The sequence below is a fragment of the Sabethes cyaneus genome, chromosome 3 (assembly GCF_943734655.1).
Source record: "Sabethes cyaneus chromosome 3, idSabCyanKW18_F2, whole genome shotgun sequence".
NCBI classification, from domain to species: Eukaryota; Metazoa; Arthropoda; class Insecta; order Diptera; family Culicidae; genus Sabethes; species Sabethes cyaneus.
In genome coordinates this window covers 213,771,700-213,795,838 of record NC_071355.1, presented here as the reverse complement: position 1 = coordinate 213,795,838, position 24,139 = coordinate 213,771,700, and the positions used below count along the sequence as shown (strand labels likewise).

Genomic DNA, 24,139 nt, shown 5'->3' with positions numbered 1-24,139 from the left:
CTTTCAAAAACTTTCAAAACTTTACTGTGGTGACAGCACTTTCTTGATTAATTTATTTAGAACCATAATTTTCTGACACTAGCTCAACATGACAGCTGCACAAGAACGCAGCCGCATTTTCGGCTTGACAGCACGTCAAATGTCGCGCAGCAGCCGTCGTGAATGAGAAAAAGAAAAAGAAATCCGCACCGATCGCACACACAGCAGCAAAAGTCCAATCAACTCTTGCTCCATCGACACAGCACAGCTTTTTTGCACTGTGTTCACCATCCAAAAAGTAACCCGAAAAGTGTTATCGCGGGGTTCCGTGCAAAGCATTTTAACTCGTTCCGTTTCCGTTGTTATCGAATGTATTCGAATCCGCAAACAGTTCGCGTTCTAGTCCCCCTTTAATCGGTAGTGTAATCCTTGCGCGATTCAGCGTAGCGAAAAGAACGCAATCCGAAAAAATTGCTCCACGAACATTACACACGGCCATCTTGAAAGTCGATCCCCTCGTCGCTTCATCGTTCGTCGTTCCATAACAAAACTTGCCAGGCTATAATCGCGTTCTCGTGTAGCCCGAAGGGACCGCCGGAAGCATCCGTTGTGGACAAACGGGATTTCCTAACGTACCGAACATTGAACGCTCTCGTTCGGAAGCAATCGTCAGCAAGCGAGCTGAACAACAAAAGGCAGTAGAAATTTTCCTCTTCAAGTGACCCCAATTTTCCATTGTTGGATTATTTTTTCCGGCATCAACCGGGAGCAAACCCTTGTGCGCTTCTAGAGGATACTAACCGCGGCAGGAGAAGGAGCGAACATTCTTGCCTTGTATGTCTAGATTATGCCTGATCTCTGTGACCAGATGTATGCATAGCCATGGCTGCGACGCGAAAGTTGCAAGGTGAGAATTCGAAACGATAAGAGACGGAACTGGAGTTTGTATTTTAATAATTCATTTTTTAATTGTGAATGTCTAACAAAAAAAAAAACGGATAGACTGTCCTTCCAGCAGTTGAAAATGAGTTTTATTAGAGGCAAAAATAAACCGGTAGTTGTAAAGTGTTACGTAGGACGGTTTAGAAGGGTTACGATTTGGTTGCTAATTCGCAATATGACACTACGATGATCAAATATGTAAACAAACTGAAATAAGTTCAATTAGTATTATTATCGATTTGTTTGCTCAATTTGAACACTGTTTAATGTTATTTGGTTGTTAATAAGTACTAGCCTAGTTTAGCATTAGGCGGCGTCTTTGGAGAGTTCGACAGAGCAAAGCAAACTAATGAAATATTTTATTTCCCGGTTTTTTTTATAGCATACCTAGTTGGTTTGACATAGCATTAAAATTTTATTTAAATCCACGACTAATATATATTTTATGTCGTGATATAAATGGTTTAGCTGATCTGGTTCGATCGGATTTGACTCCACTTTGTTAGTACCGTACCGTTGATTCATTTGACAATAGCGTCTCAGCCAAGCAAAATTTTAAAAAGTTATGTATAGTACCTACATTTGTAGAGCTAGTTGCTATCTACAATATTGCGAATTAAAATTTTGCTGTATATTTTGTATTTATTATGCTGCGATGCTGCTTCTCGGTTGTGGCGTTGTCCCCCCCAAGTGAACGTTTATTGCATTATATATATGTGCAATGAAGAGTAAAATTCAATAAATACAATAATTCAGTAAAATAGTAAATAACTATACACAACTTTTTCAAATTTTGTTTGATTGAGACGGTACAGTCAAATGAGAATCATGCCTCGATGATTGTATATCATTTTCCCGGATATCGTTCTTAAGTTGTTCATAAAACTATCTTCAGCCGAGAACCACGGAGAAGTCATCGACTTCGGGACAGGCACTGCACCCGGTGGATGTACGCTTTCGAGAAAGATGCAGATGAAGATCGCTACTTCAAGAATCACAATGCGAGGAACTTATATTAAGAGTTTAACGGTATTCCTTTTATTAGCAAATTTTATTTCGCTTGGCACGTTGTTACTATCGCTAAAGCTATTCTGACCAGAATTTGGCAAGGAGAATGCGCGTTTATTGCATAAGGGCCCTCTACTGGCCGGTGGCAAATAGTATTATTGAGTGCGAGGTTATTGTATGGACACCTTACTAGGCTGTTTAGATCAATTGGATTGAACAAATTCAGCCCAATTCGTTCGGTACGTACTGAAAATCCTGACTTGGGATATCTATATGAACATCGATGTTGATTGCCAGGATCTACTTGAACGAGATTGATTCAGACTTACGCGACGAACAGATTGTGGTTGGTTGTAAAGATTCGCCATAACAGATCCTCGACAAATTCCCTGAATTGAACTTATAGGCTCATCATCATCTGTTTACAGACTTTAAGACAGCGTATAATTCAGTCAAGCGAAATGAGCTATGAGAAATTATGTTTGATCATAAGCCTAGGCGCTACATTCCGTTATCGAAACTTGACCTTCTGTTTTTATACGACAGACTTCGCCGCCAGCTGTAAGAATACAGGACAATTACAGGGCCAGTTGCTACGATCCTATTGATTCCAACAGCCTCTCCCAGTCGAGATTCGAACATACGACGACTGGCTTATTAGGCAAGCATCATACCTCGAGGCCAACTGGGAGGATATGTACTATGTTTGATCATAGTACCCAACAAAACTGATTTTTATGTGCAGCAATTCGATCTTCGATGGTTAATATAGCGATTATCAGGGTGTCTACGAATTGTGTAAACAGAACAATATTCGATAAGACACTAATTCTCCTCAGCGCTCTTCGGCCTTGAAGCGTGGGCGTTGGATGACACCGATCGACGAACTTTGGTGCCTTTGGGTCCAGGATGCTGCGATGCAGTCGAGAACTGTTATGGCAGATATTACAGGAACACGGGTTTCCAAACCGACAAACTGACGTGACTGATCAGAGCTACATTGGGTCGAATGATGTGTTTCGTGGGCATATCGGGTACACTTTCAAATTCCTTCAAGGCTCGGCGAGAGTTGAGACAAGGTAACGGTCTATCCTGCAAGCAGTTCAATATCGCTCTTGAGGATGTGATGCGATGAGCGGCACCGGAACGAGAGGTATTATTTTCATCACCAAAGGTAGCCAACTTCTAGGCTGCACCAGAAACCTTACGATGGTGGTTTAAAGCGATTTAAAGATTTAAAGCGGAGCCTAAAACGATTGGGCTAAAAATTAATACGTTGAAGACCTAATACATGAAAGGAAGAGGCTCAAAGGGGATAAATACGTGCTTCCCATGGATAGTAACCGTTGACGGCTACAAACTAAGAGTGGTAGGTATGTGCGAATATTTGAGATCGCTAATGACCGCTTACTAGTGTTGTAGTAAGAAGATCCATCGGCGCAGTCAAGCGGGGAAACGGAGGTAAACTACGTTCACAAAACGGTATGATCAAGAAGCATACGCCACCGTAAGAAGCTGACAATGTACAAACCCCTTATTAGACCGTTAGTCTTTAATGGACTTGAACGTGACGCTGCTCTGGGAGGACATACACCCCTTGCCGTGTTCGAAAGGTTTTGCGGACGATATTTGGTGGAGTACAAACTGAAAGCGGAGAGTTGGTAGGCTACGGTGGCCGGACACGTCGTAAGGATGCCGGACGACAGTGTGACAATAATAGTTCCGGGCGAACAGCGGTCCTGTGGTTATTTGTATTCGCTCTCTTCAAGCAATATGCAAGCAATTCTCTACGAACCAACATGGATTTATGCCTGGTCGATCCGTAAGCACAAACCTATTGGAGTTCACATCTAGTTGTATATCACATATGGAACAAAAGGCACAAATTGATGTGATCTACAAGGACTTGAAGGCTGCGTTCGATCGTATTGACTATAAAATACTGCTGCAGAAAATTTCGCGACTTGGTGCATCTCAGAATTTTACGAAATGGCTTAGTTCCTACCTATGCGTGCAGTTCGACTCTTGCTTCTTTTCCCAGTTTACCAACTTGTCGGATGTACCACAAGGTAACAACATGGGAGCGCTTCTGTTTTTGCTGTTTGTGAACGATATTGCTTCGCTGCTTGGAGTTGGATGCGATCTAAAATGTATGCTGACGATTTGAAATTATATTCAGTAGTTCGTTCCATAGACGATTGTATCCGGCTTCAAAGGCTCTTGGATGTGTTTGTTGATTGGTGCAAGAAAAATTGACTTGTTATCAGCATCACAAAATGCTAAGTGTTGACTTTCCACCGCATCGCCAGTCCCGTTGTTTTCAACTACCAAACAAATGAACATGTACTCAAAAGAGTCGATCAAGTCAATGACCTTGGGGTACTGCTTGACACAAAACGCATGTTCAACTTACATCGTACCACGGCAATATCCAAAGCCTCCCGAGCTCGGTTTCATCGCTAAAATTGCACATGACTTCAGTGATCCCCACTGCATGAAGGCGCTGTACTGTTCATTAGTTCGCCCGTTGATTGAAAATGCTTGCTTGGTATGGTGCCCCTATTAGTAATTTGCGTATCGAAAGAGTGCAAAAACGTTTCTTGAGGCTTGCGTTGAGAGACCTACGCCGATCGTTGCCGTTTATTGGGTCTTCAGACATTTGAACAGCGTAGGAAGTTTCTGCAATTAGCTGTATGCAAAAGTAGAGAATTTATACGATACTGCGGTTCTCTAGGAACAGCTATCCACTTTCTAATCGCATGCCGCTGAACTCCGACAAATATGATGTTGTATTTTCCAGACAACTAAACCTTCTCGACTACGCGCTACCAAATTTGCCTTTACGCCGCGGAGGCTGTGCCAGCGACTTGGGATTTGATTTTAAACAGCACATCAGATTTAGGATCGATAAGGTCTGGAAAACGTGGGCTTTATCATACGCATCGGCAAAAACTTTCTCGACATTGACTCACACAAGCCCTCTATTGGGCACTAGTTCGCTCCAATCTTAAGTATTACGCTTCAGTATGAAGTCTTCCTACTACCAAAATGGAGTTGACCGGTTTGAGAGTGCAGCGCAGATACATCCGTTTCGCTCTTCGAAGGTCGCCTAGGAACGACCCCTTCCAGCTGCCATGCTATGAATAACGCTGCAGACTAATCACCGAAGGCCGAAATTGTAATGTTCGAAACATGAAAATAAACTCATAAACTTGAACTCGCATGCAACTTGGAGTCGCATAAGCAAGGATGCAGTAACTATCCGATATCCGAGCCCGTCATCGGAAGCGGTGGCCTACTGCATACAAACCTAGATTTATTCGACTGTTAGGATTATTCAACTCTAGGGGCTATCGCTCACAAGGAAACATCACTATCGGTCACGAGCTTAGAGCTTAACCATATACACCATAGTGTAGTTCAGTTGATCCAGAACTTCACTGCACTGCTCGTACAAGTGTAGCCCATTGAACTTTTTCAAAACTACTTTATTGTCCACCTGGAAGTGTTACTAAACTTTTCTCCTCGTTACGCCACACGTTCCATGTTATTTTATACCGCACTTTCCACTAAACGGGACTCCGCACTTTGAAAGTGCGACTGTGCAGAACTGTGATCAAATTGCGACATACTGAAATCACTGTCGTAAGAAAGAAAAAGAGCAACAACGGCAATTGTTATTAGGGTAAATGATCCAGATTTGGCTGGCAGGCGCAATATAAATTTAAATAATCTCTGACTTAAAGCATGAGTTGTATTTGTAATAAATCGCAATTTAAACTAGGAAGTTCACGTTTTACAACACCATTCTATCCCAATATTCGAGCACATCATTGAAGCACTAGTGTAGCTCACAATGACAACGTCTCAAAAAGCAAAAATTCGTTCAAGAATCTTTTTCCCCTATCACGACGAATCTCCTTTTATTTACTAGCTACTTATGCTACGGATACCATGTCGAGGCGTTTCCAAACCAGACCAGAGAGGCTTTTGATAAGTTAAATCATGAAATTTCGATTGCCAAACTCGACAGGATGGGACTTAGCGGCACCCTACTGCTTTGGCTGAAGTCCTTGGCTGACCGATATCTGGATGTTAAAATCGGAGAATCAATATCCAGCGCGTTTATTGTTACATCCAGTATTCCACAAGGCTCATATTCGTGTTATACTTCAACGATGGAAACTTTCCGCTACGAGAACACTGGCTTTCCTTTTCTGATGATCTTAAGATCTATCTCGCGGTGAATAAAGTAGAAGACGCCGTGTTCTTGCAACAGCAACTGAAGAGCTTTTCTAGATGGTGTAACAAAAATAGAATGGCGCTTAACATTAGCAAGTGAGCACTTGTGTCGTGTCGTTCTCCAGCAAAAAACGGCCAATCCTTTTCAACTATCATCTAGGGTCCAGGCGGTGAACTGATTAAAAGAGAGTCCTGCCTCAAGACTTGGGAGTTCTCCTTGACAGTTCTCCTCACAGCTTACCAATAAGCAGCACATGTTAAAGCATCCTGCATGTTAAAGCCTAATCATGAGAACTGCGAAAAGCATCAACGATATACATTGCTCGAAGAATTTGTACTGCGCGCTTGTTCATTCGACGCTGGAATATTGCTCGGCAGTCTGGAAACCCCATTCCCTCAACGGCGTTCATTGGTTAGAGAAAATACAACGCAGATTCATTCGATTCGTCCTCCGTCGCCTGCCATGGAAGCATCCGCTCCAGCTACCAAGATACGAAGCGCGCCTGATGCTAATTGGACTGGACACCCTAGCAACCAGGAGAAATCTGTACCGTACAATCCTTGTAACTGATATCCTGATGGCGAGGGCCGATTGCCCATGGCTTCTCAACCACATTAGTCTACGAGCTTAACGACTACGTAGAGATACGTAGCAGAATGTTACTTCAAGTACCGTTGCGAAAGACAAATTATACAGCAAACGTGGCCATCGTCGGGCTACAACGAGTTTTCAGCCAAGTGTCAGCTAGGTTCGACTTTCACCTAACTCGTAGGACTATTCTTGGGAACACCGAAAACCGTTCATAGCAATGAGTCTATCTTGACAATGGGGAAAATAATTAAGACAACACAAAACGAAGTTTGGCACATGGAAATTATCATAAACTTTGTTTCTTGATATTTTATACAACATGATACGTAACAATAAAACAAACGTATTGTAAACATTGTTGAAAGTTGGCCCACAGAGAAGTTTGCCCCAATTACTCTACAGTATCTAGTTAAATAGAGAGAAAATTCCATCGTGTATCGACTGTGTATCGTAAACAAATAACTTGTAACGCAATTAACAATTTATTAGTAGGAGACAGGTTTAATAATACTTCCAGGTGGACAAAAAAAAGCGATTTTAGAAACGCTTGTTGCATAATAAAATTATCCTTTTTCAATCAATATAATTTTTCTTTTGTTCTGTTACTTGAGGGTGTAGGATATTCACAATGTACCATGCGCCTCCATTGAGTCACATTCCCATACAAATTTCAAGTTAAGTTTTCTCAAAAAAGTTCCATAGGCTACACTTATACGAGCAGTGCAGTGAAGTTCTGAATCGACAGGACTACACTATGGTGTATATGGGCTGGCTCTAAGCCTGTGACCGATAGTGATGTTTCCTTGTCAGTTAAGTAGGAACGAACGACAGCGAGTAAGAAAAACATGCGCTTGACGATTCAGTCGGCCAAAGTCCACGAGTGTTATTTGTAGTGCACTTATTGGTCGAGTGGACAGTTCGTGTTTTGACTGTTTGTGTTTCGGCCATTCGTAGGTAATTCACAGACCTCGTGATCGGAACCTAGAGCTATTTTCACAAACCTCACACACCAAAATTGTATTCTACGCCGCGATCTTTTTCTGCGCGGATTGCATGGACGAACCTACTACAGCAGTATTGATATGATCATCGGTCTACAACACCACTTTAATTGCTTCGGCTTCAACGTTAGCCGCTTTCGAGGAAAATGCGCGCTCAGTTGGTACTCGAGCAGGATAATACGGAATACGCAGTAGCTCGATTATGTTTATTGCATCAAGTTCCTCTACGCAGTATTCCTAAGTAAGTGATTCTTTAATGGATGCCTTACCATGCTGAATACCTTGTACGCTAAGACAGCACTTTTAGGTGCTGGCAGATTCACGCATCCGAATTGAATGAAATACCGTCAAAAATCATTCGCGAAGAAGCGGAATGTTTTGCACCCGTAGTTGAAACATGGGCTTCAAAACGGGCCCAAAACATGTTTATTCTGTGGAGCAAAAGGCCACGTGGTTGCGATCTTCATGTCAAAGAAGATGACGATGGCAATTTTGAAACACCAGATTATTTGCGAACGACGATTGACGGTAAACAGTTTTTACAAACAAATATTCGTGTCACAAATTGTGGAGTAATGGTTTGCGCCTCGAATACAAGCTCTTGATGCCTGGCAGAGTTACGGTGTTGGTTAGTGGATGGTACATTTGCACCCGTACCATTAATGTTCAGCCTAATACATATAGGGTAACCAACGTATTTTGGACCCCATCAGCAGCTGAAACAAGGGCTATCGAATTTGCTGTTTAACATTGTGGGGCCTTTTCTGCGATGCGAGGGACGTTGAAAAAAAATTCATTGCACTGCCATTTGCGTTTCTTCGGCGTTATGCAAATCAAGTCTTGAAACTCATAGCGATAATACCTCATAATACCGAAGGAGCGTGAATAGTAGCAAATTAAAATTTACCCAGTTCCGACACTCGTGCCGCTTCACGACAAACTCACGATCTAGAAGACCGGTGGTATTGAATGGTCTTGGTACCTACTGAGTTACTGACGTTAAAGTATAGCGACCGACCAGCTATTAGTGTTTTTATGTGGATGATCCTGCGAACGGGTCTTGGTAGCAAATTAGGAGTCTAATCATCCCTAATCATCGAAATTTTTATATTTATCATAAATTATAATAGCAGAAATTTAACAGACAACCCCAATTTTTATCGTATCCATCGTTCTCTTTTAGGTGAGATCGACCGGTGCCTGAAAAAAGTCACTGAAGGAGTCGAAACCTTTGAGGATATTTGGCAGAAAGTTCATAATGCCACTAACAGTAATCAGAAAGTATGTTTGACATTCGTTAACAAGAAAATGAAACGAACATTATTAATTGTTGTACTGTGTGCTTATACCTGTAGGAAAAGTATGAAGCTGATCTCAAAAAGGAAATCAAGAAGCTGCAGAGGCTACGTGATCAGATCAAATCATGGATCGCATCCGGCGAGATCAAGGACAAAAGTGCGCTGTTGGAGAATCGACGGCTCATAGAGACGGTAAGCTGTCCCTCATAATTAATAAGACCTGACACCAAGTACTAGTGGTTGTACCTTTCGTTACAGCAAATGGAGCGTTTCAAGGTGGTTGAGCGGGAAACTAAAACGAAAGCATACTCGAAGGAAGGTCTAGGTGCTGCACAGAAAATGGATCCAGCGCAGCGCGAGAAGGAAGAAATTAGCAGCTGGCTAACGAACTCGATCAGCTCACTGCAGATACAAATCGATCAGTTCGAGTGCGAGGTAGAATCGCTGATAGCCGGGAAGAAAAAGAAACTGGACAAGGACAAACAGGAGAAAATGGATGAGCTGAAGGGCAAACTGGAGAGGCACAAATTTCACGTGACCAAACTGGAAACCCTACTTCGAATGCTGGACAACGACGGTGTTGAAGTAGAGCAGATTAAGAAGATCAAAGAAGACGTGGAATATTACATCGATTCCTCCCAGGAGCCCGATTTTGAGGAGAACGAATATATCTACGATGATATCATCGGTCTCGATGAGGTGGAGATTTCGGGTAAGTTTTACTAAGCGTGTGTTAAAGTTGCGAGTGTTTACTGTTTTACTTCCCACACCTACAGGTATTGGAACATCAGCTGGTACGGAAAGCAATAATAGTAACGAAACAGCAGGATCTCCAAGCAGTTTAATGTCTGGAAATAGTCCGTCGCAGTCGCCGGTGATGAACTGCAGTGCATCTACGATACATAACCATAGTGTGGAGACCATAGTAGACGGTAATATCGACAAGCGACCGAAGGATGTCAAGATTACGGTAAGTATTCCTGTCTGATTGCATTGAAATGTGACTGTTGTTGACGCCTAACTTCTAGCCGGTGAAACCGACGGCAATTCGGGCGAGTGTCAAGTTGGACATCAATGCACCTGTGGCTGCAGTCATCAGTAATAACACCAGCATCAATTCGTCCAAATCGGTCTTGATCAGCTCAACACCGAGTAAAAACCTGCCGAATGCTGCCGCAGTGGTAGCGGGTCTAGTACCGAATAGCAGCGGTATCGTACCACCCCAGGCGCCGGCTGGTGGTTTAGTCCAACCAATTATTGGTCCAGCATTCGCAGCTGTCGCGAAGCAGCATCCTAGTAAGGCGCTTTTAATCATGTGTAAACGGAAATAGTTACTAATCTAAATTTTGCGTTCTTCTGTGGTTTTATTTTTTAACTCTAGAAAACGGTCCTTTACATCAGTCCAGCGTCACCTCTTCGTCGACGGTGTCATCCGTATCAAGCGCTCCGGCGCCTACAACTGTGGTGCCCAATGCATCGGGAGCCGCTGTCAGTAACCTCAGTCAGATTGTGAATGCAGCGCAACCTACGCTTAGTCAACAGCTGCAGCAGGTTCAACAACAACAACAACAGCAGCAGCAGCAGGCCTCTCTCGCATCCGGTCTACTGACGAATGCAGCGGCGGTGGTAGCAGCCGGTGTTGGAGGTGCTAGCGGTAGCAATGTCCAATCGCAATCTCAACAACAGCAGCCACAGCAACAGCAGGCACCGCAGGTCCCGGGTCAGAATTCCATACCACTTCCACACGGTGGCGCACTTACGTCCGCATCCTCGGGAATCGAAAACAATCACGTGATGACGACTTCATCTGCGTCGACTATCAGCAGTACTGGAGCGAATATCATCAACAATTGTGTATCTCCTAGTAACTCAGCAGTCAGTAGCAGGTTTGTAATGTCCAATTTTCTTACCACTCATGAATCGCTATATGAAATTTTTTTTTTTGCAGAGCGTCTCCCAGCTTAATGTCACCGCCGCAGCAGCCACTGTTGAACGGTCCCACAAGTCTCGGTAAGAATGCCACCTCTGCCGTACCCATGAATATTGCAAGTACTCATCCGATGTCTACATTGAAAACCATAGCCCAGGAAGTGATAAACCGGACCAGTGGCAGTTTAGAACCTGGCCAATCCCCTATCACCGGTGGTGCTTTGGTGCAGCAGCAACAGCAACAGCAGCAGCAGCAGCCTTCACAAGTGACTCAGCAACCTCCCGCGGTACAGCAACAGCCTCCACCGCAGCCGGACACGAGACAACCCAGCGGTGGGCCACCGGTTCAGCCCGGTCAGCAGCAGCCTGGAAACCAGCAGCAATCACAGCCACAACCGCAACCACCACAGCAGCAACCACAACAACAGCAGCCGCCTTTCGCCCTGGTGGATCCAACAAACAGTGCAAACCCTCTGATACCTACTTCGTCATCTACTGCCATCAGTAACGGGCCGAACGCGATTATCAACACGAGCACTAACATCGTGACGAATTCTGCGAATCCTAGTGTGACCAGCGTAGGCGGTATGAAAGCGAGCGGAACGAACGAAGCGCACATACCGCCACTGTTGGGTGTAGCACCACTGGGTCCTTCGCCACTGCAGAAAGAACATCAGATACAGGTATTGGAAGCAATGTTCTTTTTCTTAGAGGACAGAATATTTAGTGCTTTATTTTCTTTGGTCATTTCAGTTCCAAATGATGGAAGCCGCCTATTACCACTTGCCATCGCCAAGTGATTCGGAAAGGCTAAGAACCTATCTGCAGAGGCAGCCCGTGCAAACACCACAGCACTTTCCACAGGTGAGTTTCATTTTCGCTTTTACGATTCTAAATTATATGTTAAATTAATGTCGATCGAGTATTATCTAGAAAGGAAAATCTTTTTATGTTGTGTATTAGGCACGCATTAAGAAAAACGATCATAGTTTCAATGATCTTCAATGTTGAATCAAGGATTTCCACTCCACTGTACTTGGTCCCGGAGCTACTCGTTACCAATTCGTTTAACGCAAGCCATTTAGCACATTGCGTCCTCTATTACTGGTGCCGAAGGGGCAATTGAAGAGAACAAATTTCACTGCGCAGTCGCCCGGCATCCTTTCGACGTGGTCGTCCATTCCAAATATATGGGCTCATTAACCACTTCCAGTTCATCGCTATCAATAGTCACTGTCGTGGGCGGTGAACGTTGTTTTCTCTGGAGCGTTTTCCTACAATATATTTGGTTTTGGCGCATTAGTTTGTAACCCAAGTCTGGTGTAGATTGCCTTCGTTGACCCAAGATTTCTAGTAATGATGTCAAGGTCGTCTTCCGAAGACCGTTCCTCTCGTGTTGATGCCTGCTCGCCGGGTCACGCCTTCAATTGCGATGTGCGAACATACAGGACAGTCCATTCCCTTGCCGCAACCTTCGTAGCATAGCATCGTATGCTGCCCTGATTAAAACAATTGACCCGATTGCTTTTTTTATAGATGGGACAAACCATCCACTCCTCCAAAATGCTAGAAGTTATCCGGTCAAGTGCCTTTGCCATCTCCAAGGTCGCATCCCTTTGGTAAAATTGAGCCATGCCGGTATGGATTCTCCACACCTTTTCGCCTTTGCGACAGATATCCTGAAGTGCTACAATGCCAAATTTTCGGGGTTCTAACTGATCGAGCAGCAGCAGCTGTCGCTGCCCACGAAATTCAACGATCTGTAGTTCTAGGTACCAAGCTTCCATTCCATGTCCTTATTTCTCCACCTTTGTCCATGCTGGATGTTCCGAAATGCGACATATCGGGAAAGTGTTCTGCGGGCTGTTTTGAAGTGATAGGTAGACAAACATGTCGGTCGTAGACCATGGACGTTTCAAAACAACGTCCCGAGCTTCATTTCGATCACACAATTAACTCTAGGTTCTCTCGAATTCACCGGACGCAAAACTAATTAATGGATTGTTTTCTGAGTCATTTTGGAGAGCAAGTTCCGAGCTAAAAATTTACCAGCTGCGAGACGCTGACAATACCGGCAAATCACATTTGGATGATTTATTTGTTGACCGCCTCAAGACCATAGTCGCCTTATTGAAGGCAGCGACTGACACATCTCTCACATTATCACATTAAGCGATCACATCTAAGTCGAAAAAATGCTTCCGAGTAGCTGTTGCCCGAGTTAAATTATTTCTTTTCGTTCTACAATTCACAACACCATTCGACTCGATACTCAAACCTCAACTAAGTTTATTGCTATCTTATAATTTTACATCCAGTTCAAACTTTGCTGCTGGCCTCCGCGTGTTATGCTTCGTCCGCTACTTTTATTTTTCCGTTGCCTTCGGTGTTGGCAAACGAATGGCTCACTGCTATTCCAAGCAGGTGGCGTGGTTCGTTGCTAACTCGTCCCCCTTAAGAGATGAGGTTCCATCCGAATTACGTCTCTAACGGTCAAAATCCTGAAGTTGGGTCGACCCTCTTCTATTGGTAATGATACTGCTTCTGGTTCTGTTGCTTGATTCGGGTTTCGAGTGGTGTTGTTAATGTTGAGTTTAATAGTCCTGTTTCTGTAGATGAGAAAACTTAAAAGGAGTAAAGTACAAATTATGAGTGGCGAAATCATTCCCCCAATGATACTCCAGATGCTCCAGTTGGGGAAACGCCAACTATTGTTTTTCAAACGTATTAGGTCCAAGTCTTTCCGGGTTTCGGTTTGAAGTTTGTGAAGGTGCTCCACACTAATATTTAAAATATCCTGTTGCTTTTTTATTTCTACCCCGTCTAGGTGTAGCTGAATTGGGTTTCCTGGTAAGTTTTTGACTCTCGACGTATACAAAACGTCGTTGATACGTAATTGGCAATTGTTGAAGGATATCAGAAAAGAGCCTGAGAGGTTTCTGTTTGTTACACCACAGTTTGATGTCAACGTAAAGTTTTTCATAGTGTTTATAAATATGTGTTGATCATCAAGGAAGGTGATTTCTTCTTCCATTGGATTTGATGTATAATTGCAGGTCGCTGATTCTCCTTTCAACAACCTCGGTATGCAGGTTGTGTTATCTAGACGTATATCTTTTATTTCGAATTTAGTTGGTTCGATTGTGTTTATTTGATAAATTTTTTCGTCGTGGGTTAAATAAAATTGATGGAGTATGTGTATCTGCTTATTTTCATGGATGACTGGGAACAGACGTACTTTGTTAAAGACTCTTGGGTCTAATTTTGGCATTTTGATGATAAGGGCGATCTCCAGGTTATTCGATGCTACTGATGTCTTTGCGTAGTTTGTTGCTTCCACTGCGGTTTGAACTGTAATGTTTTCCCTAGCTAGATCGGTAATTAAAATGTCAATTTCTTTTTGGCTCAGAATTTTTTCGTTAACTAATCCTAGTTTTGCTAACATGATGGTGTCAATTATTTGAGCTAGTTTATCTGACAAATAATTTAAATAGAATAATATTCTCGTGCAATACATTTCAACTGATCCAACGTTAAACAATTCAATGGCCTTCTTAGTCTGAAATATAGCCTCCTTTAACTGAAGATTTACCTCGCGGTTAATTTTAACTTGTTCGTTATTGTTAGTAATGAGGTCGTTTATGGAAGAATTAATAATCTTTAAATCATTGGCATCCGGATTACCGGCTAAGAATTTCCAAAATGTACCTAAACTATCCCATCGTTTATGTCGTCTGACTGGGTCTATACTTTTGAGAGCAAAATCTATTTCGCTAAATTTTTCAATAATTAGTTCGGTAAACTCATTTTTGCTAAAAATTTTAAACTGTTCTCGGAGGCTTCTGATTTGTGTTTTAATTACGGTGAGATTGAAATGGTGTATGTAGTATTTGTAGTCCAGTCTGAGTCGTGCTTCGCCTTGATGAAAGATCAAGATTGGTTGTCGTCCCATGTGTCGTAGGTCGATCGTCGCATCGTGTTTCGTTTGCAAAGCTCCACCTTGGATGATGAACGGTAGTAAAAGTCTGAAACGAGATGGTTGTGATTCTAAATTAGATTTTCATGATTTTAATATCGTCTTTGTGAACACGTCGTCCGTTGTCGGTCTTGATTGTACTCTTATTAACTGTCGAGATTTTAATTTTCTTATATCTTGTTTTGTGTTTAAGTCTTTGTCGGGTCGTCTCGTAAGCGTCTACATTTTCCGGTATTTCAACCCATTTCTTTTTTTTATTATGTTGTGCTAATGCACTTTTTTGGGATTGTTTCAGGTTTCGATAAACTTGTTCGATAATTTCTGTTGTTCGGACTGAGGGAAGAATGACTTCTAGAGGGGTAAATTTTGTGGAAGAGTGAATTGATGAGTTATATTTTTGAGTTGACAATTGGATTAGGTCTGGAACAGGCATGTTTGGATGTTGGGTTTTAGTGATTCGGTAGATTTCTAGAATCGTTGAATGAAAACGTTCGACGATTCCGTTCATCTCGCTGCGTCCGGTAGCGGTTACATAGGGGGTAATTTTGTATATGTTATAAAAGTTGACAAGTTCTCCCGTCATGAAGGATTTTTCACCATCCATCACAAGTATATCTGGTGGCTTATATTTGAGAAGAATATCCTTTATAACTGGTATAAGGTCAACTGCTGCTCTTGATTCGATTTTAATAATCTGAGCAAATTTTGAAAATTTATCGACAAACGTAAGAAAATGAAGGCTTTCCAAAAACATGATATCTATATGTACTATTTCGAATGGAGCCTTGGGAATAGGCGTCTCCTGCATAAGAAACTTTATTGGATTTCTGTCGTATTTACATTCGTGGCAAACTCGACAGTTCGCAATAAAGTCTTTTATCTTTTGTTGCATTTTTGGAAAGTAAAACCTTCTGATAATTTGCTGTTTGTTCTCCTCTGCACCTCTATGTGCTCTTAAATGTTCGTTTTTGATAACGTCCAACTGTTGCTCGTCTTCTTTGATGTCTTTCAATATTTTCTGGGTAAAGCGGATTTTTAATGCCCTTTTGCTTCCGAAATGTTCTTTGTAGACCTCTTGGATCTTTCCCATTATGTTTTCTTGCGTTAATAGTCCGTTTACCTTGGTGTAATCAAAATGTGTCTTAAGTACCTGAAATAGAGAAATAGCATTAATATCGTTGATTTGAATAGTTGTTCTAGAATAGCCAGGAAAAAGGTTTTCTTTTGATATTCGATCGGGTCCTTGTTTTATAATAACCTGGTGTTTAAATACATTAAGGGGTGCTTCTGTTGAGATGATGTAGAAATCGTCGCTGGCATCTGAAGAGTGTTGTGTCCCTGTCATAGAACATATAATGCGACTAAGTGCGTCTGCTACTAAATTTGATTTTCCCGGTTTATAGATGATTTGGTAGTCATGTTCTTCCAAGTATGCTTTCCAGCGTTTTAATTTTGCATTAGTGTTTTTAGGAGATAAGGCGAATGTTAATGGTTGGTGGTCAGTTAGGATTAGGAATTTTGCTCCATATAAATAATTTCTAAATGTCTGCAAGGCCCAGAAGATGGCAAGCATTTCCTTTTCTGATGCTGAATATCCTTCCTCAGTCTTAGAAAGTGTCCTAGAGGCGAAGTGGATAGGCTTATCTTTTGGCACTTCTCCTTGGGACAGAACTGCACCGATTGCGAAATCGGAAGCATCTGTTGTTAGTACGAAAGGTTTATTGTAGTCAGGGTAGATAAGAATATCGGATGACGAAAGGAGACTTTTCATTTTCTGAAAACATTGCTTCTCTTTCTCATTGAGTGAGATTTTTTTGACAGATGTAGGATTTCTCTCCCCCCTTAAGAGGTTTGTTAACGGTTTTGCGATTTTTGCAAAATCTTTCACAAATCTCCGGTAATAACCCATCATTCCTAAAAATCCTCGAAGTTCTTTCAGGTTTTTGGGTTCTGGATATTTGTTGATTATTTCGATTTTGTTTTGATTAGGTTTGATACCATCAGCACAAATGATATAACCAAGAAATTCGATTTCATTGTGTAAAAATTCGGACTTGTCTAACTGAATTTTTAAGTTCGCATCATTTAACGCTTTCAAAATAGTTGCTAGATTTTCCAGGGCTTCTTCAACAGTTTTTCCGAATATAATCACATCGTCAATATAAACGTAACATATTTTCCCGATAAATTGTCTTAGAACATCATCAATTGCTCGTTGGAATATAGCGGGAGCATTTTTAAGACCAAACGGCATACGTGTGAATTCGTATTTGCCGTTATTAATCGAAAAAGCAGTTTTTTCGATGTCACTTTCTTTCATTTTTATCTGGTGAAAACCAGATGCCAAATCAAGTGTAGTGAAATACTGTTGACCTTTCAATTGGTCAATTACATAGTTAATTTCTGGCATGGGGTATCGATCTGAAACAGTTTTCTCGTTCAGTTTACGATAATCTATCACAATACGAAATTTCTTTTTCTCGGAGGCATCGGATTTTTTTGGCACGATCCACACTGGTGACGTCCAGGCAGAACGTGATGGTCGTATTATTCCATCTTGAAGTAGTTTATTTATTTGTTCATTTACCTCCTCACCGTACATTGCTGGGTATGGGTAAACTTTTTGGTGAATGGGGACATTGTCGGTCGTGTTTATTGCACACTCGACAACCGTGCTACAGGCCAATTTTGATTCTGGTATGTGAAATACTTTTTCGTGCTTGTTCAGCACTTCAAGTAACTGTTTTCTTACGTTGTTTGAAAGGTGAGACGTTCTGAAACATGTGAGTTTTGGAACATGTGACGTTCCGTTTTCTGAGTGGGTCAAATTGTTTTCTTGTAGTTGGGTAGGGTCAGTACTGAATATGTGTTGCGAATGGTTTTTGTTGTGTGGCATTTGATACAGTTTGGTGTGGGCTATATTGTTCAAGAGGCACATTAAATTTTTCGTTTCCTTTTGAAAGGTACAACATGTTGTTGCTGATGTCTATTATTGCATTAAGTGCGTTTAAGATTCCAGTTCCAATTATGCCTTTAAAGAAGGCGTGAAAATTATGTAACAGAAATTGAGCTGGGTGATTTATTTTGGGACTGAAGAAATTCAAATTGATAGCAGATGTTGCATTAAATTTTCCATTTGCGCTAGCGATTTTGTCTGCATTAAAGTTATACGGTTTTGTATTCTTACAAGACCATGCAAGTTTTGGGCTTATTAGATTGATGTTTGCTCCTGTGTCAATTAAAAACGGAAAGTTTCCAATTGTGGTTTTCAAATTAATGTACGGAAGAGTTGGCTTTACCAACTCGTATTCCACTCTAAAAAATTAGCGTGCCTAGCGTTGGATTCGGGTCCGTTTGAAGTTGATGGCTTATTAGATTGATGTTTGCTCCTGTGTCAATTAAAAACGGAAAGTTTCCAATTGTGGTTTTCAAATTAATGTACGGAAGAGTTGGCTTTACCAACTCGTATTCCACTCTAAAAAATTAGCGTGCCTAGCGTTGGATTCGGGTCCGTTTGAAGTTCGGTCGATTCTGCATTTTCTTCTTCGGTCGGTGGAAAATAATTGTCGAAATGTTCATATGGTGTCTCAAGGTAAGAGTAATTTGAATTGTCTTCTTCGTCGTGGTAGGCATTGTAATCGTTGTTTGCTGGCGGTTCATGGCTGTACACAACCGGGTTAACCGATCTTCTGACATTTTGAGGATTAAAATTTGGTCGATTGCCGTAGTTTATTCTATTAGTTCTGATACTCTGATCAGTTTCCGTGGGTTCCGGTCTCGGCTGAAAGGTTAATTGTCTTGGTTGGAAAGGCAAGGTTGGTGGTTGTCTTGGCATAAATGTTTGATTTATAGGATAATGTCTGGGTGGTGGCGGCGGCGGTGGCTGGTGGTTTATTTGTGTGTATGGCAAATTTGGTCGCCTTGCGAATGGTCGTGGAGGTGGGTTGGGTGGTATAAATAATTCTCTTGGTCTCGGTAGTGGCTGGTTACCGTGCTCGTTTCTGAATGGTGTTGATCGTAGATTCATATTGTGGTACTCTAAACAAAATTGATAGGCTTGGTTTAACGTTTGAGCCTTGGCGGACTTTAATAATATATTCAGAGGCTTTTCTAGGCCTCTGACGAAAGAGTCTAGAGCCTTCTTCCTAAAATAATCGATGTGTGATACCGCAAAATCTTGCATGTCTTCATCAATTTGAATTTGCACAATTACAGACGACAGCAGCTCGTTAACTCTACTGAAGTAAGAGCTAAGGCTTTCGTTTGGTGATTTTTTTACGTTAGTCAGCTCATAATCTAAGGTTTGTATATCCCTTTGATCACGATAATAAAGGAGTAAGGTGCTTTTAATATCTTGCCAATTGTACAGAATGTTGTTGGCATTTAATACGTCCGACGCTTCGCCTATAATTTTGCGTCTTATGGAACGGATTAATATTCCGTGTTCGACGGACGTTGTAGGAAGATCTCTATATAGATCAAATATTCCTTCAACGTCGGTAATCCAAGTTATCAACTCGGTTGGCTTTCCGTTGAAAGTCCCGAGGTCTTTTACAAAGTCCGATAATTTACCAACAGATGCGAAATTCGCAATCGCATTCCGTTGTGCCAAAGTTAGTTCTGGTGCCGGTGGGTTAGGTGGTTGAGCCATTTTTAACTTTTAGTATTAGGGAATTGGTGCACTGATTGAACTATTTTTTGGTTTTTCTTCTTTTACACTTCTTATTATTAAAATTATTATTTAATCTTATTAAAACGTTCACAACTACTTAATTTACAACACTACACTACAACAACGCGCTGAAGTTAATTGATTAAGAAAAAAAATTGTTACTTACATAAAATAAAAGGACCGAGTCCTGGGTCCGGCCGGCATAGTATGAATCCGGGCTTGTGGTTGGCTATCCGTCAAGTTGGGGGAGAAGAAGGCAGGCACTGTCGGTTGTTCCGGTTTGTTTGGCTGGATGCTTCACTACTGCGGTCCTAGGTGCCGATTGGTTGGTTGTATTCCTTCACGGTGTCCTTCCTCTCGCTTCGTGCTCGTCTGACTGGCTCTTTGAACCAGAAGGCTTTATCTTGAAGCACTGAAGATTTCTTTCAGACTCGAACACTTATACGATTCCCGACGTGGCGTTTGCCGGAGCCTCCAGTTAAATTATTTCTTTTCGTTCTACAATTCACAACACCATTCGACTCGATACTCAAACCTCAACTAAGTTTATTGCTATCTTATAATTTTACATCCAGTTCAAACTTTGCTGCTGGCCTCCGCGTGTTATGCTTCGTCCGCTACTTTTATTTTTCCGTTGCCTTCGGTGTTGGCAAACGAATGGCTCACTGCTATTCCAAGCAGGTGGCGTGGTTCGTTGCTAACTCCCGTGAATCATGTGAATTTTGTTAAAGCGTTTATATCAAAGTTCGACTTTGTTGCAGCAGCAGTTAAAAATCGTTAATTTTGGTTCACGGTCCACGCACGATTTGGTAGTAAATCAGTAACGGATTGGAAAAGTTGAGTTGAGGATCAGGTACTTGAAGCTGGAAATGGAGACTACGTCATCGGAAGGACTACCGTAGGCGTTGCTGCACTTGCCTGGTTTAGAACCAGGACGACTGATCAAATTCTCTGACAGTAATGGCTCGACTGCGGTGGGAATGTCTTGCGCTACCATGATACCGGAGTTGTTTAGATTTAGAGTTGTATGCTTTGTCACAGGTCTGGATGGGTGGAGAGATTTGCGTAAGACAACCCGCAGGAAACGCTTTGATAGCAGGAAACGTGATGTATTAGCAGTAGCGAGGATGCAATCATGGTGATAGTTGCCGGTATACATTTTGCGGGTTTTGTTTCGCATAATTGCACATAAAGCCGGGACGAGTTATATGCACCAGCTGGAAGAATTCAAAATCTTCTTCTTGATCCTAGAAACGTTGCTTCCCCGCATCCAATCGACTGACGACGAAATACTGGTAGAACTCGTATGAGTCAGAACTCAGAACTACATTTACGAAGATCAACATTCCGGGACCGAAATCGCAATAACCAGTATGAACCCAACAGGGAATAACCAGTATGATTCCATCACACTGCGAACATTTCTTTACTAGATTAATTACAGCTTCAGCTTTGACGCTGGGCTAAAATATGGACAAGTATAACTAGAGTAATTCCTTCGGAGTGGGAATGGTTATTGCAGCTTCAGATATTGGTCTTTTCTGGTCACCAAGAAATGATTTATTCGATTTAATGGTTAATCTGCCTACCTTTATAACCTAATACCATTCTACCGCTTTTGAAAACAGTATTTGTATTTGAAATCGACAAGTAATTTTAAGAAAAAAATATATTAAATTTAAGTTTGACATGGTCAACAACATATCAGGTCAATCTAAAACCGGCACCATCCATCCTTTCTATTTTCAGCAACAACTTCCACATTCTGACACGGTAGAGTTTTTCCAACGTCTCTCGCCGGAAACGCTGTTCTTTGTGTTTTACTACATGGAGGGCACCAAAGCGCAATACTTGGCTGCGAAGGCTCTCAAAAAGCAAAGCTGGCGATTTCATACCAAGTATATGATGTGGTTTCAGCGCCATGAAGAGCCAAAAATCATCAACGAAGAATTTGAGCAGGTACGTAGGCGCAGGGTGATTCCCTTTAAAAGGAATTGATTTCAATTTTCATTCATTTCGTCCAGGGAACCTACATCTACTTTGACTATGAAAAGTGGGGCCAGCGGAAAAAGGAAGGATTCACTTTTGAATACAAGTACTTAGAAGACAGGGACCTGAATTGATCTACGATGATTATGGAACTCGTTTTTTAAAAAAATAAAAATAAAAAATGGAAACCCGATCAATAAAAATCGCAAAATATACTGAAAGCATCACTGAAAAACAGCAGAACTATTTTGCCAGTCGAAAACGTACTACGCAGTGTTCGAACAACATCAAAACACCGTTTTTCAAACATCCTATCATACAGGTTGCGTGTTTGCTTCTCGAGTTCTAGGAGCGATACAAATACAGCAATATTGCTTTTTCTGTATCAGAGAATCCTTATGAGTGAGAAGTCAACGAATTGCTTTCAGAGTCGGTAACAGTGACAAAGGTCCCATATATGTTCAAAAAACAAAACAAAAGAAAAAGAATCGAATGAAATATTAACCACTTTCAAACTGTTAAAATTGGTAAACAAATTTGCTCAGAACATCGCCCAAATCGAAAATTTACTTTCAAACAAAAATCACACACAAATCCACTTGCATCGTGATTGTGAATTGAGCTGCATGTAAAAACGCGTTTTTGTTTCGTCTGGCTATGGTAAAACTCAAGCTAATTTAATTTTTTTTATCGCATCTTGTATACTGCCATCCATGAGATCGATGTAAGTTTCGTTATTTTTTGTTTCATCAATTTGTTGTTTCTAGAGTGCCGCTTTGTGATTCTATTGAGGATTCGTTGTTACGCAAAGCAAAAGGGAAGATCTGTTTAAACGGGTGAATCAGCCCGTAGTTATTGTTAAATGTATCATTGAATTAACCGGGCTTTTAAATTATTCGTCAAGAAAGACTTGGAATTACGTCTTGTAAAGTATTCTACTCGCTGAGCGGAGAAACCACATACAATTAGAGTAAATCAGAAATCGCAGATTGAAAGTTACAATAACCATTTCTTTTCCTACTTGTAAATCAGCAGACATTTTAGCATGTAATGTGTGGCATCTAGTTTCGCTTAGAGTAACTGACATTGTGACAAGCTAAAAAGCAAAAAAAGAAAACAAAAAGTAAACTGTTTTTCATTCGCCAATTTACCGAGTCATCATCATGAAGTAAGTAGAGAGTAAATGCGTGTATGAGAAATTCATTTTATTAAAGCACGTACACCGTAAAAACGCAATGACAGATAAAACACACAAGAGTAAACAAAGCTATCGAAATAATTAGAAAAAAAAAAAACGTTTTGAACAATATAGTAGTGAGAGCAGTGCTGTTCTTTTTTATTATTGGAAAGAAATTGCTACTTCCGATTTAGCCGGCAACAGACACCCACGTTTAGTGACACATGTTGAGCAAAACACACAAGAGTAACAAATACACACATTCAAAGTCATAAACATCTACGAAAAAAAACTGAAAGTGGTTAAAATATGTTCAAATGCTATGAGTAAAAATTAAAAAAAAAACTACCAACCAGAAGAACAAAAACGTGAAACAAGAAATGAGAAAAATGAAACTGCATTGAAATGTGATTTATAAATATAGATAAAATAAAACAAAATACACTTATATATATTGAAAAAACAACAACAATTATTTGTTAATATTTTCGTGAACGTAACTTAAAAAGCGTAATTTAAAAGAAAACAAAAGCAGTGGAATCCACAAACTTGTAGACAGTAATGAGAAGGTAAAAACTGACTTCTAGTAACGAGTAAGATGAATTTTAATAAAAACGAATCATTACTACAAAGAAACGTTTCTTTTCGGTAACGATGTTTGATGCGATTCGATTTTCATTCGTAAATTTTAAGTAACAAAATAATTGTCTTAAATATTTTGAATGAAGTTTTTAAAATCTAGAATTGAACCATTTTTGGGCCAACTCGTGCGACGTTTCACCGAACTGGAAAAAAATATCAACTTTGGATAAAATTCGAATGCGGACAGCGGTTCGATGGAAATTCGAGTGAGTAGAGACCGGTGGAGTGGCGGAAACATGGTGACAAACGAAAGTTCAAAAGGGTCAGGATTATCGGTGAATTTACCTCACCGTTTGAAATTTCTGGCCCAGAAACAGATTGCTAGGTCGCTCACGTTCTCACGATCTCGCGGCAACGATCGGAATACGGTGGTATATTTCCTGATATTCACGCCAAGGTAAGTCTCAATGCAATTGGTGCTGCTGGGTGCCGTGTCGGCTCGGTGGTTTGTGGTTTCTGTAAGCTACCGAAACATCTACATCTACACTCAAGTCTAGTTTTGCGTTCATTTTTGGGCGGATGTAAAGAAAATCGGTCGTAAAAAAGAGGACGTTAATTCAGATTTTGGACATAAAAAGTGGACGTAAAAGAACACACGTAAAATGAATTGATGTTAAAAGAGATTCTAGGGTATACTAGAGTTCGATTGGTCTATAGGCAAATTATAATACACCATTGTTGAGGAGTAGAAG

General features: G+C 41.1%; 1 protein-coding gene across 2 annotated transcripts; it reads left to right on the top strand.

Moving 5' to 3' along the window:
* Nucleotides 1-213: 213 nt before the first annotated feature.
* Nucleotides 214-23,393, top strand: LOC128744661 (CCR4-NOT transcription complex subunit 3). 2 transcript variants are annotated; one of them, XM_053841825.1, is made up of 12 exons: nt 214-886; nt 8,948-9,045; nt 9,120-9,254; nt 9,321-9,774; nt 9,839-10,032; nt 10,091-10,358; nt 10,444-10,948; nt 11,011-11,072; nt 11,145-11,674; nt 11,745-11,855; nt 21,389-21,598; nt 21,664-23,393. In XM_053841825.1, exons 1-12 carry the CDS (start codon nt 862-864, stop codon nt 21,760-21,762), a joined length of 2,691 nt encoding a protein of 896 aa, XP_053697800.1. In that variant the 5' UTR covers nt 214-861; the 3' UTR covers nt 21,763-23,393. The 2 variants fall into 2 exon arrangements, with proteins under 2 accessions (XP_053697800.1, XP_053697799.1); XM_053841824.1 differs by having other exon boundaries at nt 11,011-11,674.
* Nucleotides 23,394-24,139: the final 746 nt, after the last annotated feature.

Bases quoted from the DNA above. Each gene is read 5' to 3' on its own strand.
- LOC128744661 (XM_053841824.1), top strand. From the start codon at position 862: ATGGCTGCGACGCGAAAGTTGCAAG. The intron at 887-8,947 runs GTGAGAATTCGA...GTTCTCTTTTAG, and splicing joins TGCGACGCGAAAGTTGCAAG to GTGAGATCGACCGGTGCCTG. The intron at 11,856-21,388 runs GTGAGTTTCATT...TTCTATTTTCAG, and splicing joins CACCACAGCACTTTCCACAG to CAACAACTTCCACATTCTGA.